This window comes from Acinonyx jubatus, chromosome A2 (genome assembly GCF_027475565.1).
Source record: "Acinonyx jubatus isolate Ajub_Pintada_27869175 chromosome A2, VMU_Ajub_asm_v1.0, whole genome shotgun sequence".
NCBI lineage: Eukaryota > Metazoa > Chordata > Mammalia > Carnivora > Felidae > Acinonyx > Acinonyx jubatus.
Genome location: NC_069383.1, coordinates 163,118,189 through 163,136,663, shown reverse-complemented (window position 1 = coordinate 163,136,663; position 18,475 = coordinate 163,118,189). Strand labels below are relative to the sequence as shown.

The following is an 18,475-nucleotide window of genomic DNA, read 5'->3' as shown; positions in this document are numbered from 1 at the left end:
CCCAATGGGAGGCAGCTAGAACCCACCCCCCCCACCACCAGATCCCTGCCGGTGGGCGTGTCAAATGGTTCCACCACTTTGGAAAACAGTTCGGCACGTTCTTGAAAAGACACACACTGGCCCCCATGGGATGCAGACTTTCTTCTCCTCCTGGGTCTTCACCCAGGGGAAAGGAGAGCCAGATAAACCAGGGTGACCTATCCAGACGGTGGGACCCTAGCCAGCGATAAAAAGGCGTAGGTGACCGAATGGCCGAACCCCAAAATAACTATGCTGAGCGGGGCGCCCGGATGGCTCAGTTGGTTGAGCGTCCCTTTGGCTCAGGTCATGATCTCGGGGCGAGAGTTCGAGCCCCACATCGGGCTCTCTGCAGTAGGGCGGAGCCTGCTTCCGATGCTCCGTCCCTCTCTCTCTCTGCCCCTCCCCTGCTCGTTCTCTCTCTCTCTCTCTCTCTCTCTCTCTCTCTCTCGAAAATAAATAAACATTAAAAAGACTTCTGCTAACATAGAGAAGCCAGACACACGGCCGTGCCCATGGGTTTACTGCTCGTCCGGGGCTGGGGCTACTGGGGCAGAGTTGAGCCGAAAGGAACTTGGGGTAATTAGCTGCAGAATGGGGCTAGACATGTCCCCCACGTCACCGGGTCAGTGCCTGAAGCTTGGCCCCGTGTGGCTCTGGCTGTGTTCTTGCACAAATGCTGGAAGTATGTCTTCAATGATTCAGCGGTTCGGATTTGCTTTCTGCTTCCCTTCCGTCACAAAGCATCTTGGACCTCAGTTCACGTCAGCGCTGTGATTGAGCAACCCTGGGGTGTGTGTGCGTGTGTGTGCCTGTGTGTGTGATTCTACTAAATATGTGCATTTACGTGTTTAGTTACTTAAAAAACATATTTCAGATATACACATACAAATACACAAACATGCATCATATACTAAATCATAATATATGATGCATAAATGCATCTACATTTTATGTTATACATTTTACATGTTTATGTAATACATACCAATATATTACATACATATATATGATTTGGGTTTTTTTTTCAACGTTTATTTATTTTTTGGGGGACAGAGAGAGACAGAGCATGAACGGGGGAGGGGCAGAGAGAGAGGGAGACACAGAATCGGAAGCAGGCTCCAGGCTCCGAGCCATCAGCCCAGAGCCTGACGCGGGGCTCGAACTCCTGGACCGCGAGATCATGACCTGAGCCGAAGTCGGCTGCTTAACCGACTGAGCCACCCAGGCGCCCCAATTTGGGGGTTTTTTAAGTAGTTTTTTTCTTCTCTTTTCTTAATGTTTATTTATTTATTTTTTAATGTTTATTTTTGAAAGAGACAGAGGAGGAGGAGGAGGGGCAGAGAGCGGGGACAGAAGATCTGAAGCGGGCTCTGAGCCATCAGCACAGAGCCCAGTGCAGGGCTCGAACTCAGGAACTGTGAGATCATGGCCCGAGCCAACGTGGGACGTTTCGCCGACTGAGCCACCCAGGCGCCCCGAAATGATTTGCTTTTCAAAGCGGATTTTATGGGGCTCCTGGGTGGCTCAGTGGGTGAAGTGTCTGACTTGATTTGGGCTCAGCTGCTTGGGATTCTCTCTCTCCCCCTCTTTCTCTGCCCCTCCCCTGCCCTCTCTCTCTCTCTCTCTCAAAATAAGTAAATAAGAGGGGACTTTACAAGGCCTTTGATCCCTCTGAAACTTTCATTCATGCAACAAATATTTCTTGACCACCTACTATGTAGTGGGAGCTGTTCTCTGTGCCCGGGACGGAGCAGTGAATCCCCACACCCCCTGCGTGGGGCCACAGCTCCGTCTGGCACATGGCTCTGAGCTGGTGCTTCCGCCGTTCGCTTGGGCTCCAGATGCTAGAATGAGTTCAATCCCAGTCCGCCCCATGACTTACCGTCGTCATTGCTCCATTTATCAGTAAATTTTACAGTCGGCTCATGGAATAAACACCCGCCAAGTGAACACCACCTGGATAAACAGAATTTTAGCAATAACCCCATCCTGCTCTCTGACTCCTCTCCCTGAAGTAACCCCACCCCGCAATCTGGAATTGATCCCTTCCCCCGCTTAAAGATAACTGTGTCTCAAATGGTTGTGACCCCAAAAATATCATTTCCATTTCAAGTATCATAACTTCATAAAGTGACTGTCATGCTGGGGCACCCAGGGGGGCTCGGTCGGTTGAGCGTCCGACTCTCGGTTTGGGCTCAGATTATGATCCTACGGTTCATGGGATCAAGCCCTGTGTCGGGCTCTACACTAGTCGTGTGGGGCCTGCTTGGGATTCTCTCTCTCTGCCCTTCCCCCGCTCATGGGCGCGCGCTCTCTCTCTCTCTCTCTCAAAATAAATAAATAAACATTTTTAAAAAGATAAACATTTAAAAAGAGAGAGACTATCACGCTACGTGTAACACTGGGGGACTTCTTGCCGCCCCCAATGTCACGTTGTTCGGTCCCTCCATGCTGTTCGCCTGGGGTGGGAACACGGCTGGGCTGCTGATTTATATGCGCCTGTAGGTGAATTTCCCACAGTGCACCTCTCCCTTCTCCCAGCGATGGGCACTTGGCTTGCTTCTGGGTTTTTGCCTTCTATCGCAGGGCAGTGAGGACTGCTCCCGGAGGCAGCGAGCAAGGGCTTCTTGTGGATACGCACCTGGGAGAGGAAAGGCCATGTTATGCGGCACATGAATATTCAGTGTTGTGATGCATGTCCGTCCGTTTTCCAAAGTGGTTGCAGAGTGGAAGAGGTCCGTGTACTCACAGGCTCTTGGGCGTTTGGTATTGTTGGGCACTTTAAAGGTTGTTTGTTTTGGGGCGCCTGGGTGGCTCAGTCGGTTAAGCGTCCGACTTCAGCCAGATCACGATCTCGCAGTCCGGGAGTTCGAGCCCCGCGTCGGGCTCTGGGCGGACGGCTCAGAGCCTGGAGCCTGTTTCCGATTCTGTGTCTCCCTCTCTCTCTGCCCCTCCCCCGTTCATGCTCTGTCTCTCTCTGTCCCAAAAATAAATAAACGTTGAAAAAAAATTTTTTTTTAAATAATAAAGGTAATAAAGGTTGTTTGTTTTGAGAGAGAGAGAGAGAGATAGAGAGACAGAGAGAGACAAAGAATCCCAAGCAGGCTCTGCACCGTCAGCTCAGACCCCGACACAGGGCTCCAACTCACGACCATGAGATCATGACCTGAGCTGAAACCAAGAGCTGGATGCTGAACCGACGGAGCCACCCAGGCGCCCCATGGAACGTCATTCTTTTTAAAGACTGTCTCGTTTCATCAGGAGGCTGTATCACTACGTGTAGAGCCTGGACGCCACTTCAGATTCTGTCTCTCTCTCTCTCTCTCTCTCTCTGCCCCTCCCACCCCACTTGTACTCTCTCCCTCCCCACCCCCCAGTCTCTCTCGCTCTCCCTCTCTCAAAAATAAATGAACATTAAAAAAAAAGTTGATGAGAGATGATTAGGAAATAAAAAGTCTAAAACAGCTCCAGGGTGCATATAATGAAAAAAGGGCTGAGAAACGCCGTATGGCCATTTTCACAAGCATACGGCAATGGCATCTTCAGGGGCACGGATACGTCGTAGAAGTTCGAGATAGACTCCCAGAAGTTAGACCATAAGGTCGAACCTTGTCTTAGGCCTCCGCCGCGCACGCCAAACGGCTCTCCCAATTCATACCCACATTCGCCTCCAAGCAGTTTATGAAAATGCTTGTTTCACCACATCCTCACCAGCATTAGCTTTTATCAGTTTAAACATCTTTACCTACTTTCTTTGATGAGTGCCAAAGCATATGGTGTTTTCTTCCTGTTTGCTATCCTCTCTTTGGTCTGCGTAAGGCTGGGCACTTTTCATGCGTTGACGAATCCCTTCCGTCTCCCAGGAATGAAACAGAGTGAGAGAACTTCAGGCCAAACATCTGGAGGAAGGGGGGGCTTTGCTCCACAGTGGCAGAAACTCAGCTCAGCTGTGTCCTACGGTTATACAGGAAGCAGGAGGTGATGGTCTGAGACATTCTCAGCCTATTCAGATCACAGAAGAAGCTGAAATGATGTGATTCAGTCAGGAAAGCATCCTCTGGGCTAGCTGGGTGACCTCAGGGACCTATCTAAACCTCTCTGAGCCTCGGTTTCCTTATAAAACAGAGATGGAGTTATAGGGCTGCTACGAAGGTAACTGAGCAGGCTCACATGCAGCACTGTTCCCACAGCCCAGGGGTGGCCTCCTGGGGGAAATGATGGGTGGGGGCTCCGTCGGTGCCGCCCCCGGTTGTCCCCTGGGCACCAACCCCTGGGATCTGGCTGCTATCAACCCATTCCCCCCCCCCTTCCTCTCAGGTACCTAAGAGGGAGGGACAGAAGACTCGAGCTGGGGATTAACAGAGGCAGATTAGAGATGAGGAAGGAGGGTGGAGAGGGGGAGAGAGACGCAAGGTGGGTGGGGGAAGGGGTCGCTATCCCCTTAACCCTTCCCTTACCAGAACCAGAATAGACACCCCCTTTCCTCCGGCTTCAGGTTTGTGAGAGGCAAGGCCACCTGCACAGCGTTCCCCTCCCCCCAGCGGAGCGCCCTGGAGAAGGCGCCAGGATTAGGGTCCTCGGGCTCCCGACATGCTGGTTGAGCAGGGGGAAATGAGGTGCCCTCTCTGGGCCTCAGTTTTCCCTTCTGAAAACCTACGAGAGTGTGCAGATGGAATGAGACCTCAGGCCTCAGAGTGGGTGCTCCCGGCCCGGTGGAGATCCGCTAAGTGCGGGCCGAGGCTTACTGAGCACCTACTATGTAGGCAGGGTAGTGTCACATCTCGTTTGCTCGAGATTTCCCAGCCTCTGGGATGCCCAGCGGCGCGCACAGAACCGCACAGTCAACTTCCAGAAGCCCCTAGAGTCAGCCACGGCTCCAGAAGGGCGGCCCAAGGCCCGATTCTGGTCGTGAGATGCCGCCTGCCCCCACCCTCAACCCTGGCGTCCTCCCTGGGGGAGCTGGGAACCAGTTCCCCAAAGGGGTCCCTGAACCCCGGAGCCCCCAGTGCGGGGGAACTGGGGTCGCAGGCACAGGGAAACCCGGACCGAAGGATGATAACACAATCTTCTCCACCCACCCGGCTCGGGCGAGACCCCTCCCGTCGTCCCCCAGCTGCGCCAGACGCAGAGCCGGGGAGGGGGGGAAGGGGGCGGCGCCTGCTCTGCGGCGGCCGGAGGAGGGGGGACTGCGGAAGAGCGCTGAGGGTGGGGGGCGCTGCGGCACCGCGTCCCAGCTCTCCGCTGCCCGCTCGGCAGGGGCGGGGGGCTGACCCTCCTCGGCCCCGCCCCTCCCCCCCCCCCCCCCCCCCCCCCCCCCCGCTGCAGAGGCACCGCCATTAATCCTGACCCGGGGAGGGGGCGCCCGCTCACCCCCACCTGTGCAGCCGCCGCGCGCGCTCCCCGCCCCCCGCCCCGCTGGAGCCCCTGCGGGTCCCGCAGGGGACCCCCGCCCCCCAGGTCTGTCGTCCTCGGTGTCCGAGTCTCTGTCTGCGTCCCCATCTGTCCCGTCTCCCCCCGCTCTGCGTGCCTGTTGTGACTGCGTGTATCCGGGACACCTGCACTCGCTGGTCTGGGTGGCTGGCACAATCGCCGGGGGGGGGGGGGGGGGGGGAGGGGTCCTGGGGGTAGGGGTGCAGGTCAGTCCGAGGCCCGGAGTGTCTTCCTAGGGTTGTCAACCTGGGCGAGCGTCCAGGTGACACCCTACAGGCTGTGAGTCTGTGTACGGGACAGCGTGGCGGCTGTGGCTGTCTGGGTGACACCCGCAGGCTGTGAATATGTGAGTCCCCGAGCGTCTGGCTGGGTGACACCCGCAGGCTGTGTGAGTCTGTGTTCGTGGCAGCCCGCAGGGGCTGTGCGTCCGAGACACCGCATCGGCTGCCAGCGCGGGTCCCCGTGTGTCTGGATGGCACCGCAGGCTGTGTGTGTCGTGACGAGTGTGTGGGTCTGCGCGCGTCGGTGTGCGTGGCGTGTCCGCGTCGGAGTCGAAGAGGCCCGGGCCGCGAGTGTCCCCGAGCCCTCTACGCGCGCGCGTGTGTGTGTGTGTGTGTGCGCGCGAGCGCGCGCGCGCCGCGGCGAAGGTGGGTCCGCGTCCTCCGCAGCCCGCCCGACCCGGGCCCCGCGACCCGCCGCGGCGGCCGCTTGCTCGGCCTCCCCTCGCGCGGGGCCGGGCCGGGGATGGAGCCGCAGCCGGAGCCGCCGCAGCCGGGGCCCGGGCGCGGAGCGGCCTGAGGCGCGGGCGGCGCGCGGGGCCGGGGGGAGGGCGGGCCGAGGGGAGGGTCCTGCGGGCCGGGGGGGCGGGCGCGGCGCGCCCCCCTCCCTCGCGCGCTCGCTCCCTCCCCCGCGCGCCCTCCCTCGCCGCCTCCTCCCGCCGCCTCCGGCCCCCCCTCGCCGGGGACCGAGCGCGCTCGCTCCGGCGCCGGCCTCGCCTCCTCGCAGCAGCGCCATGGTACGTCGCCGCCCCCACTTTCGTTTTCGCCCGGGGAGTTTTTGGGGTGGTGCGTGGGCTCCCGGCGAAAGTTGCAAGGTCTGGGGGGGCGGGGGGCGGGGGCCGCCCGGGGGAGGGGCTCCAGGCGGGGACCCCCCCCCCACCGCCCGCCGCCGCGGGACCCCCGCCCGCCGATCCGCCCCCCCCTCGCGGCTGGGGGCGGAGCTGGCGCGCGGGGCGCAGTGGGGGACCCCAAGTGGGGGGCCCCGGGCTGGCGCAGCGGAGTTGGCGATGAGGGCGGGGCTCCCGGGAGAGGGTCCCCCCCCCCACACGCGCACACACACACACACACACACACACACACACACACACACGCACACACGCCAGACCCGGCTCCCGCCTCCTCCCTGGCCCGGCCGCAGGCGGGAGGGTGCGGCCCGGAGCGCACGACCCCCGAGCGCGCAGCCCGCGGGGGAGAGCGGGCCGAGGAGGGGGCGCCCGCCCCGGCCGTGCGGGGCGGGGGTCGCGGCGGCCCCCGCGGGGCGCCCCGGGCCGGGCGAGCGCCGCGCGCCAGCTAGCGGAAAATGGCCGCTGCGGAGAGGGGCGGAGAGCGCGCAGCGGCCGCCGCCGGGCGCCTTGAACTTGGAGCCGCCCCCCGGCCTGCTCCTGCGGTGCCCGAGCCCCGCCCCCGGGCCGACCCCGGCCCCTCCACGGCGCGCGCCGGGTCCCAGCCGGGAGGGGTCACCGGGTCTCGGCCCGGCGCGCCCCAGGCCCGCCAGCGTCGGTGGCTGCGCTCGAGGGTTCCGGTGTCCAGTCCGGGGGCGTCGGGGGCAATCCGGCGCTCGAGGGGTGCGTGCGGGGGCTTCCGTGCTCCGGGACGGGGCAGCACGGAAGCCGGGAGTGCGTCCGCGTGTCTGTGGCTGGGCAGTCCCGCCTCCGTGCAGGGGTCCGTGGGTCTCGAGGCGTCGAGTCCTCTCCTTTATGTGTCTGTGTGTGTCTGCGCATCCACGTGGCTGTGCGTGTCGTGTTGCGTCCGTGTTGGAGCATTGTGCGGCTGAGGGGTAGTGTGTGCGTGTCTGGGTAACCGTGCGTCCCTGTGGGAAGGTGTCGTGAAGCCGTACGGCGGGGTGTGTGTCCCCGAGGGCCGCGATGTCCCTGGGTGACCCGTGGGGTGTCCCCAAGTGAATGTGTGGCGGTTAGGGGGTTGCCGGTGAGTGGGGAACTTCTGTCATGTGGCTGCGTCCCCGGGGACACTTGGGTGTCTCTGTGAGCGTGTGATTAGCGCCGAGTGACTATTCCTGGGGATGGGTCTACACTCTCCCTCGCCCCCCCCCCCACTTCCTTTTTTCCTGTAACCGGGATTGCTGAGTGAGGGACGGGTGTTTCCTCTACAGGCCAAAGCCCTGTCCCCCCATCTCACCCCCCACACACGGTCCCCTCCACTTCCCCCCGACTCGGCGGCGTACGCCACACGCTGTCCCCAGGTGGTCCTGGCTTGCGATTCGGCGCGAGGTGGCGCCGGGACACGATCACACGGTGGCGGCGGCGCCTTCCCCGCCAGGGGCTGCGCGTGCGCGGGGACCTGCCCCGGAGGGAGGCGGGGCGGCGGGGGTCCCCCGACTCCGCGGGCGGAGGAGGTCCCGAGGGATGGCCGGTTACAGAAGTGAAGCGTGCGGGGCCAGGTCGGGCTCAGGAGAGTTGGCCAAGGACACCCCCTGACCCCCCTATGCTGGGAGCCACCCCCCCCCCCCCCCCGCCTCCGGCCCTGCCTCCGTGCACTTGCCCCCTACTAGGCCAGACCTGACGGGCACGAAGTGTTGTTTTCTCCCCTACAGGGGAATCCCCGCGGCACCCCCACCCCCACAGCAGGGAACTTTATATAATTTTCTAAATATAAAAGCACCAAGGCCAGACGGGAGTCTCTGTCTTGTTTCTTTGAACCTGCATCCCATTTGGGGGGGGGGCTGTTTGGGAAGGGGTGAAAGGGCTCCCCCATCAGGGTCACATAGTCTGGTCACCTTCCCACCCACTGCCAGTCAAGGCGGGTCCTCCCCCTCCCCTGCGCTCTCGCTGCCAGCCCCCAGACACGACACTCCCGGGGACACCTGGTCTGCCCTGCCCGACACCAGCCTGTCCCACGGGTCGCCTGGTGCAGTGGGACACATCTGTGCAGGACCATTCGCACGCCCACGCCCCCCACAGCCTGTCATGGTATACAGTTGGCGGCCGCGGGTGTACATGATCCTCAGGCACCAGAAAAGCACGCGCAGACCCACACTGACCCTCGAGGGCACAGGCACCTGTGCTTGGGAGGGTCGAAGGACAAACCGCCCCGCCTCCCCCCACCTCCAGGCGGAGCCCGGGGCTGGCCCTGGGGAGGGGTTGATGGGGCAACCATGGGGGAGGAGCTCAGGTGTTGGTGTGCCTCGGGCCACTGCACACGTGTGTGTGTGTGTGTGTGTGTGTGTGTGTGCGCGCGCGCGCGTGTGTGTGATACGTGAGAACCTGCGTGGCACGGCGTTCTGTGTCTGTGTCCTAGCTTACATTCACGTGAGCCCAAAGACCTTAACATCCCTCCTAGGACCTCAGTTTCTTCTCCGTAAAATGGGGACACACACGGGCCGAGGAGGGTGACCCTGTCGTAGGTATGCATGTCCAAGGCCTGGTGCGGTGCTGGGCCCTCTGTTCTCTGGGTGTGGTAGCCGTGGAGTTACCTCGTGGACACCGATGGTCCCTGCCTGAGCTGCTCTGTGAATTCCACTCCCTCTTTAAAAAGTTTGCTTTTAGTTCCACAAACCATCGCTGGGCATCTCAAGAGGATACACAAGTGTCCCAAGTAATAAACCAGCCTTCCTCACCATCCCTCCCTGTGCGGGACCCCACTCCGGGGAAGAAGCTAGATTTTCGTTCAGCCCCGCCTGACCCGTTGCACAGGTGAACAAACACATAGTCTCATAAACGGATGCTGACCTATTTTTAAAAAACAATCCCAAATGGGGTGTTGAGTCTACCTGGTGGCATTTACAGCCGGGGGGCGGGGGGAGGTCTCACCCGGGACTGCTGTGCCCCAGGAGACACTGGACAATGTCTGGGGACATCCGGGGTCGTCGGGACTGGGGGAGGACGCTCAGTCCGGAGCTGGCCCGAATTGTTGGCGTTGGTGTTAGAGACTGGCACAGAGCGGCGGTCCACAGACTTGTGCGTCCGTGTCAGGGACAGAAGACTATAGACGGATTATAAGGAGGGCGCGTCATTTCATTTTTTAGCCACCGAGCTAAATTGTGCTCCAGAGGGCCAGGAGCTAAACCTGCCCCCCTCCCCTTCTGGGCCTTGGAACAAACAGGTCCAAATGCACCGATTGCTTTGGAAAGAAACTCGGGGCAAGCATTTGCTGGCTCACCAGGGTAGTTCCTACCCTTCGCGCTTTTGCACTGAGGGCAAAGCGGAGGGACACATGGGAGTTTAGCTGCTGCCCCAGGAGACGCAGACCTGGCCGCGACCCTGCACGGTAGCTGGCCTGCTGTGGACCTACTGGGAGCACTGCGGGACCCCTCCGACCCGAACCAGAATATAGAGACATGTAACAGTTCGCTGGTGTCTGGGAACTGGCAGAAGGTTCTACCGTCTTCCGCCACTAATGGCGTCAACGGTGGTCACACCGGTAACCCCAGGACCCCTATCTCGCCAGCCCTCCTCCATGCGTCCGGTACTGCTGCCATTGTACAGGTGTGGAAACTGAGGTTCCCAGGGGGGTAGTCTTGTGCTCTCCAGACTTCACCTTGGAAAGGAGCTCAGCTTGCTGGCAGGGCTGGGAGGAGGGGAGCCAGCTGGGAGGACGCTCTGAAGTCAAGTGTAACTTTTAAACGTCTGTGACTTGGGGATTCTGGGCTCTATGCGTTCCTAGCCATTTTAAAATAATAAAATATTGCTTTATGTTAGGTTGGCATTCGGATTCCTAGACGCCTGCCCTCCCCCGTCATCCTGGGGTTTTAACACCGCCCCCCCCCCCAGCCGCACAAGGGGTTTTTAAATAAAATATTTGCGAAGTGCTCATGATGTGCTAAGCACTGTTTGTTTGCATGACAGACGCCCGCCTGCAGCGGTGGCCCCGGGAACAGGCATTCTGTAGGAACCCTCCTCCCTCCTAGTCCAGCGCCTGGACCCTGGGCGAGTGGCTTCCTTCCTCGGGGCCTCAGTTTCCTCCCCTGTAACACGGGACGATAATAGGGTTCCTGGTACCTTCCATGTCCCTGGGCACGGGACAGCTGCCTCAAGTTGGCTGGAGGGTAGCATTTGGAGTCAGGACACTGGGAGAGACAAGTCAAAAGCACCAGGCTTTCTAAGAATGTTTCGGTGCACATTGGGTAGAGGTTCAGGCTAAGTGTCGATATGCTTATGCCCATGGACCCCACGGGGGAGGGGCGGTGTTAGTGCAGTTTACAGGGGACAACGCCAAGGGGCAGAGCGACACCTCGCCCTAGTCTGTGGAGTGGGAATAGGAGTTTCAGCCGTGGAGGCTGGGAGGATTCAGGGGGTGGATGGAGAAGGGTTGAGGTCATGGTCATCAGCTGCCCTAGGGGCTGACACCGGAGGAGGGCAGGTCTGTGTCCAGTTACTCCAGAAGGAGCACAAGGGAGCTTTAGGGATGTAGGGGCTGAGGCCAGGTGGTCTGGCTCCAAGCCACTCACTGTGCCTCAGTTTCCAGATCCGTGAAATGGGCACACAGCTGGAGTGCCAGGAGAAATTGCTGGGCACCCAGAGAAGAGGCTGCAAGGGTCCGTCTGGCCAGCCTTGCGTTCTGGACACATCCTCCTGGGATGTTGAGGAGCCGCGCGGGCGACGCCAACCCCTCCCCCCCTGCGCCCCCCTCCCCCCCACAGTCCCCCTTTGGTGCTAACTGGAAAGGTGAGAGCAGATTCCTGGAGGCTCTGGGTTAGCGGGGGACTTTCTCGGGCTGGTAGGCGCAGGGAGGTCACTTGGAGCGAAGCCCCTGTGCCCGGGCAACTGCAGCCCATGTCTGGCTCTCAGGGGAGCAGGGGCAGAGGTGCCGAGGGACCCCCTCTGCTGCCATGCACCCCGGGTCGTACATCTTTAAGGGGAAAGACGCGCGCTGGCGCTGGGCCTCTGCACACGTCACTTCTTCATTCTTTCCCTCCCCCCCCCCCCCCACTTGGCTCTTTTCTCCAACTTCCCGGCCAGCGCGGGGAGGGTGGGGGGGGGGGTCTTAAAAATCCACCTCCGGCCCCAAAGTGTCCAGCAACAGCCCAGCGCCCCCTCCCCACTTGGCGCGGGTGGGCGGTCCTGGGGGACCCGTGGCGGCCGGTGGGTCCCCGGTCCGGTGCCGACCGGGGACCAGGGCGGCTCGTAATTCGTAATAATAGCAATGATGGGGGTTCATGGGGCACGGGGGGGGGGGGCGGGGGGGAGCGGCTTTCCTTCCCCGCTCGCGCTCTTTTTTTCCCTCGTTTCTTTGAAAGTTGGATGTTGAGAAGTGGGAGGTTCGGGTGGGAGGGGAGGAAAATTGGGGGGAGGGAGGGGGGAGGTTGCCAGAGGGAGGAGAGACAGAGACACGGAGAGACAGAGACGGAGGAGGAGAGAGGGAGGGGGGACAGGAAAGGAAGAGAGAGGGAGAGCGAGCGAGCGCGGGAGGGAGGGAGGAGGGAGACCGAGGGAGGAGGCGGCGAGGAGCGCGCCGGCCGCGGCCGCGGGGGGGGGTTTGGAAAAATGACTCAGTAAGTTCAGCGCGCCCGCTCCGGCCGGCCCTGCGCCTCCCGCCGCGCCCGGGATGTATTCGTCCCCGCTCTGCCTGACCCAGGTACGCCCCGCGCCCCCCGCGCCCCCCGCCGCCTGGCCCCGGACTCGGGAAGCCCGAGGAGGCGGGACGCGAAAGGCGCGCGTCCCTCCCGCCGCCCCGCCGGGGCGCCCCCGCCGCGGGGCCGGGGGCCGGGGGCCGGTGGGGGATGGGCTGGGTCGGGGACCCCCCCCCCCGCCCCGACCCTCCCCCGGGACTCCCGCCCCGCCCCCCGGCGCCCAGGCCTCTCCCCCACCCCCCCACCCCACGCGGACGCGGGGCTCGGGGAGCAGGCTCGCCGGACGCGCGCCCCCATTCCACCCGGGAAGGTCTGGGGGCGCCCCTCGCCCCGAGAGCCGAAGGCGGGCTCTGCGTGACCCCCCCCACCCCCACCCCTCCGCCCCGGACCCGGCCTGCCTCCAGGTGGCATCGAGGGGTCCTGGCTGGACCCCCCACTCGGCACTCTCTCGAGGAGAGGAGCCCTCGGATGTGCTCCCCAGACAACCCCCCGCCCCCCCCACCAAGGTTGTGCCCCGCCACCCCAGCCCCGGGACGCCTTTCCCCCCATTATTGGCCCACGTGTGCGTGGAGGGGGAGGGGGCGCGCGGAGTTGGAGGCGCCAGCAGCTGGGGGAGGGGGCGCGCTGACGTCCCGGCTTGGTCTCCCGCGCCCCCCCTTCCCGCCCGCCCCCCCCCCCCCCCCCCCGACACCGATCTGATATTTTCGCCGCATCGATTCTGGATTGTTGAGCCGCCGCCGCCGCCGCCGCGCCGGGAGGAGCCGGGAGGCCGGGCGTTCCGGGGTCTGGCCGGGGCACTGCGGCGCTGCGGACGCCCTCGCCAGCCCGGCACCTGCCCCTGCCCCTGCCCCCCTCCCGTAGCCTCTCACCCCTGGCCCCGCTCCCAGACTGCCCCGGGCTGAGCCCTTGTGCGACCGGCAAGGGGGTGCGTGGGGAGGGGGCGGTTGCCCCTGTCCCGGGCCGCACCCCGGGGGACTCCTTTCCTCCTCCAGCTCCCTGTGGGACGGCCTCCCGAGGTCTGCCTTCGTTCGAGCTCCCCCCCCCCCCCCCCCCGTGTCCTTATGTGTCTTCAGGCCAGTGGGGTTCCGGCCTCAGTTTCTCCGGGAGGACTAAGACAGGTTCTGGAGACAGGGGCAGACTGTAAAGTGCAGAAGTCAGGGGGTGGGAGTCCACCGGGAGCCTGGGTGCCCTGAGGAGCACCTTATGGGGAGCACGTGGATGCCTAGCTTGGGCCCCAGGGACCGCCAGTGTCTGGGGGGGGGCCCTATTCACGATCCTGGGGTCTCCCTCATTCGTGGTAGAATCTTTCTTGCCCCGCTGGGAAGTTCCTGGCTCCTGTCAGCCAGCGGAAGGGCGGGCACCGAGAGGGTCTCGGGCTTGTCCTACCCATGATCCCCTGAGTGACCTTGGGCAAGTCCCTGCCCCTATCCGGGCCTCAGTTTCCCTTTCCGAACAACTTCGGGAGGGGGGGTCCCCGGAAGCTGCCCCTGCTGCCCCACCTCTGCCTCCCCACTGTCCTGAGGCTCTGCACCACCACCCCCCCCCCCGGCCCCCCGGGAACAACTAAGGTTGCAGTCAGGGTTGCGTGTGACCTTGGGCCTCCCCGTCTCTGGGCTGGTGGGGTGGCCTGGGTGGCTGCGGGTGCCCCCGCCCCCTCTGCCCTTCTCACGCTCCCCAGCTCCCGGGAGCCACACAGGGGGGGGCCGAGCCAGGGAGGCTACTCCAGGGGAGGAGGTTGGAAGGCCGCCTTTTGTCACCGAGCCCTGGAACTGCCCCATCAGGACTCCTCGGGAGACAGGCCTCCGTCCACGCTGCTGCGGTGGGAACCCGAGCGGGAACATGTGTGCTCAGGAGCCTGGCTTGGTGGCCGTTCCCGGGTGGTGGAGACAACAGTGAGGGAAATCTGAGGCTGCCCCGTGCAAGCGACGGGGGGGGGGGGGACACACAGAGAGAGCCCCCCCACCATGGAGGGAGGGGGAGGGCCCCAAATGCAGGGGGCACCCCTCCCCTGCTGCTCTCCTGCGTCCCCCCCACCGAGGAGGGGTGCCCCGCAGCCAGGTGTGATCCTCAGGGGTCCCTGCAGACCCAGCCTGGTCTGGGGGCTCCCGGAAGGACCCTGGCCGCCCCCACAGGACCCCCACTCCTGGCCACCCCACTCAGCCTGCGCCCCTCGCCAGCACCCCGTTTCTGTCTGACCATCATTTCCCTCCGCCCGTCTCTCTGTCCCCCCGTCTGTGTCTCTGTGTCTCTCCCTGTCTCTGCCTCCAAGCCTGTCTCTCTCTCTGTCCCCCCATGTGTCCTTCCCCACGTCTTACATCTCTTCCCCTCTCTGTCTCTGTGTGTCTCTCCCCGTGTCTCCCCGTCTCTGGGCCTCCATGTCCCCCCTTTTCCCGACTAATTTTACAACCTGAGCCCATCCGAAAATAGCTCCCTTTTAGCTGATTCGACCCGGATCCTTGTCGGAGCCGGAGCGGTGGGGGGGGCGGGGGGCGGGGGTGGGGTGGGGGTGGGAGGCGGCCGCCCGGTGCCAGCGCCCCTGCGCCCCCGGCCCTGCCCACCGAGGGGGGGGGGGTGGCCACGGCGGCCCTGGAGGATTCTGGGAGCCCCGTCCCTGTTTCAATGGTGACTCAAGTGCTTTTTCACTTTTACTCTCGAGAGTAACTGTGGAGCAGCGGTTACTTCCATAAATCCTGCCGGCGGGAAGGCCGGCCTCCCGCTCGCCCCGCTCTGGGCCTCCCTCCCTGCCTCCCTCCGCCCCAAGCGCCCGCCACGTTAGTTATTCCGGGTTTGGGGCCAAATCCCTCTTGGCTGCAGGGCCCAGGATTCCCCGGGGCCAAGGGGCTGGGCCCAGGCCACGGCCACGGCCACGGCCAAGCCGGGCCGCCAGGGCCCCTCCCTCATTCATTCATTCCTCCCTTCATTTCTGCCCCTCCGTCCCTCTCAGCCCCTTAGGGCCGTTTCTCCAGCGGGGAGACTGAGGCTGGGAGGGTGGCCAGGACTTGTGATCTGTGTACTAGATATTTGAAGTGCCTCCTAGGGGCGGGGGGGTGGGGATCGGGAATCAGTGACGTCTAGGCCTGGTGGGGGCTCTGGGGGGGTCGGGGTCCCCCAGCACCTCAGGGCCGGGAGAGGAGCCCAGACCAGAGAGGGCCAGGGCCTGCCCGGGGTGGCACAGCACAGCACGGCTGGCAAGGCTGGGCTTGGGGCCGCTTCCTGCCTGGTTGCTGAGCCGGGCCTGGGCAGGTGGACGCTCCCTGTGGGTGTGCCCCCACCCCCACCGGCCGCCCGTGGTCTGATGGCCCCTGCTTCGCTCCTGCAGAAAGCACGACCTCGCTCCAGGCTGCTCTCTGTCTCCGTGCCTGCGTCCCTCCCTCCCTTCTCTGCGGCGGCGGTGAGGTGCCTCAGCGCGTCAGGGCCAGGCGCCTTGTAAATCACGAAGCCCGGATTCTGGCCGAGTCAGCGTTCTCTCCCTCTCTCCCTCTCTCTCTCTCTCCTCCCTCCCTCCTTCTCTCTCTCTCCGGCTCTCTGTCTCTGTCTGTCTCTCTCAGCCTGAACCCACACCAAATGCACACAAAACACTCACCAGGTCCTGGGTCCTCCCGCCCCCCGTCACACAAATGCACGCGTTCACACCGACCCATACACGCGTGTGCCGCCTCGCCTAGGTGCATCCCCTTGGTGCACGTGCAGGGGCCCCCGCGGGACTGAACCACACGCAGCCACGCGCACAGACGCACAGACGCGCGGGCTGACACCGCACCTACGGAGACACGGCCCCGCCTCGCCGCGGACGTGCCCTCACGGGGTTCCCCGAGCGGGACACCTAGGGCCCCTCGGATCCGCCTCCACATCTCGCTCAGGAGGCTCAGCACTGAGCCCTGGGCCTTCCGGCTGGGTGCCTCTGGGCAGGGGACCTCACTCTTCGTGCCCCGTCCTCACGGTGAAGTTCAGGGTGAGCTTCAGCAGCTCGTTAAGGCCTGAGGATTCAGGGAGGCGCGTCCCCTCTGAGGTGCCCGGCGCACAGTAGGTGCTTATGTTTGCTGCATAAACGAACGGCCGCACGGGTCCACCAGCTGAGACAAGGTGTGCAGGCCTGCCTTCCTCGGATGCCTCACCCTTAGCACAGCGTCTGGTATGCAGTGGGTGCCAAATAAATGTGGCTGTGATTATGGCGGTCGCTAGACTAGTAATTGGATCAAACATCTGGGAGGCCTTTCCAGCATACCCTCCCCTCGTTCTGTCACTGCTTGCTGGGCAGGGAGCCAGGCCCTGGGCTGGGTGATGGGGACAGCGGTGACCCCCGAGGGTCTTTCTCGTGGTCTTTCCTCCCTGCCGGGCCTTGTCCAGGGTCGTCCCGAGTCTGGCCAAACCCAGCGGGGTAGCAGCATCCTTCCGCGCCTGGGGTGTGTGAACAGGGGGGTAATTAAGGGCGAGGTTGCTCCCACGGGGATCCGGGCGCTGGGGGCACAGCGGTGAACGATAGGGACCAAATCTGTGTCCTGGAGGGCCTGCCGTTCTGACCGAGGACGAGGTGGCGTGTGACTTGGGACGGAGCAGGGGAAGGGAGTCACACGGGATTCACAGGGGGCATGCAGGGTGCTCCGGGGAGTCCCAGCCATGGGGCCAGACCACGTGCTTGAAGGGCCCAGCAGCGAGGCCAAGGGGGTCAGGAGGTCCCCAGTCACAGGGACGCAGGTCCGAGTCCCAGCTTGGCGCCTCCCCGGCTGCGTGGCTGTGGGCGGGTGGCCTCGGTGCTCAGCGCCTCAGTCTCTCCATCCGGAAAATGGGTGCAAGGATCGTCCCTGTCGGTAGCTCAGGAAGTGATCGGCCCCTGAAATGACTCCCTATCTATCTCTCCCGCACCCCGGCCATCCTGCTGGAACATGAAGGCACAGAGAGGGAAGTCGGGAGATCCAGGGTTCAGACTCCCTGGTCACTTTGGCAGGAAGTTTCCATTCCCACTCCTCAGGATACATGCCCAAATTCTTCCCAGTGGCCCACTAGACCCTGCACACCCGGCCCCCGTCGCCTCCCTGCTCTCGTCCCTCCCATTCTTCCCGTTCACTCTGTTTCAGTGACACCAACCTCTTCGCCGTTCTTGCAAAACATTAGGCACGGGGCTGCCTCAGGGCCTCTGCACATGCTGTTTTCACTATGTGGAGAGCTCCTACCCTGGACTGTCATTTTTTTAGGTCTTTGTTCAAGTGTCCTCTCCTCTGAAAGACCCTCCCTGACCACCGTCAGCAAAAAAACCAAAAAAAACACCCCGCAACCCAAGGGATCCCCTGGCCCTCCTCAAACTCCTTGAAATTTTTTCAGGGCACTTTGTTCAAACTGACATTTTATTACATATTTCTCGGCTTGTTTTAACATCCGTCCCTACCCCAGATCAGGATCCAGGTGAGGACAGAGCCCAGGTCACTGCTGGGTCCACAGCACCGTGCGCGGAGCTGGCACACAGTAGGCACTCAATAAATGTTTGTGGAACAACCAAATGAATCTCTCCCTCGTTATATGAGCGTTGTGCCTAAGCTGTGACGCTCTGAGCTTGAGGGGAGGAAGGACCTGAGGTTAGGAACACTCATCTGGTGCCAGATGGGCCTGGGTTTGAATACGAGCTCTGCTGTTTGCCGCTTAACCTGGGTTTAACCCGGAGGGAAAGACATTGGATCCGGGGCTTTGAAGGATGCGTAAGAGTTTGGGATAAGCATTCAGGAGCTGGCAAGACTGATTCGCCGTAACGTTTCGTGAGTCACCGAGTGGATGAGGGAGAGAGAATCCTTCCTGGAAAAGCTGTGGTTTGTGAATAGGAGATTCATGGTCTAACCCATCCGGCAAGGGCTGGGACCCAGGTGTCCAGCTCCCAGATGCTGCTCCCCTTTTTGGCCAGGAAATCCCAGTGAGCCAAGTGGAGTTTCTGGGAAAGTCCTGGCCTCGCTCCCTCCCCCCCCCCCAAGCATTGCCTCTCTGGTTACCAGGAGTCCCAAACCCCCACAGCTGCAGCACCCCATTCTGCCCATGGTACAGAACGAGAAACCGAGGCCCGGAGCGGAGCAGTGATTTGTTCCTGGGTCACGCAGAAGGTGGCCGCTGTAACCCGACCTCATTCCCGTACAGACAGTCCGCTTGGTGGTCCTGGGACCCAGGTTTGGGGGAGGGGGGAGGAAGGGAAGGCAATAGAACTGGACTTGGAGAACCCCAGCTTGGGTGGGCCAGGCTA

At 62.7% G+C, this 18,475-nt stretch overlaps 2 protein-coding genes across 7 annotated transcripts in view; both read left to right on the top strand.

Moving 5' to 3' along the window:
* The first annotated feature begins 5,908 nt into the window (after positions 1 to 5,908).
* The window catches only part of NFIC (nuclear factor I C), a 60,634-nt gene continuing 48,067 nt past the window's right edge, over positions 5,909 to 18,475 (top strand). For 2 of the 6 annotated variants that reach the window (XM_053220121.1, XM_053220120.1), the window contains exon 1: positions 5,909 to 6,466. In XM_053220121.1, the coding sequence (XP_053076096.1) occupies positions 5,924 to 6,466 (543 nt within the window). In that variant the 5' untranslated portion in view covers positions 5,909 to 5,923. Of the gene's footprint in view, positions 6,467 to 12,094; positions 12,261 to 18,475 lie in introns of those variants that run through there. The other 4 variants (XM_053220122.1, XM_027049357.2, XM_027049360.2 and 1 more) reach the window with 4 other exon arrangements.
* Positions 13,097 to 18,475, top strand: part of TEKTIP1 (tektin bundle interacting protein 1) — a 119,500-nt gene continuing 114,121 nt past the window's right edge. The window contains exon 1 of the mRNA XM_053220128.1: positions 13,097 to 13,112. The gene's annotated coding sequence lies outside the window, so the exon portion shown is untranslated. The remainder of the gene's footprint in view (positions 13,113 to 18,475) is intronic.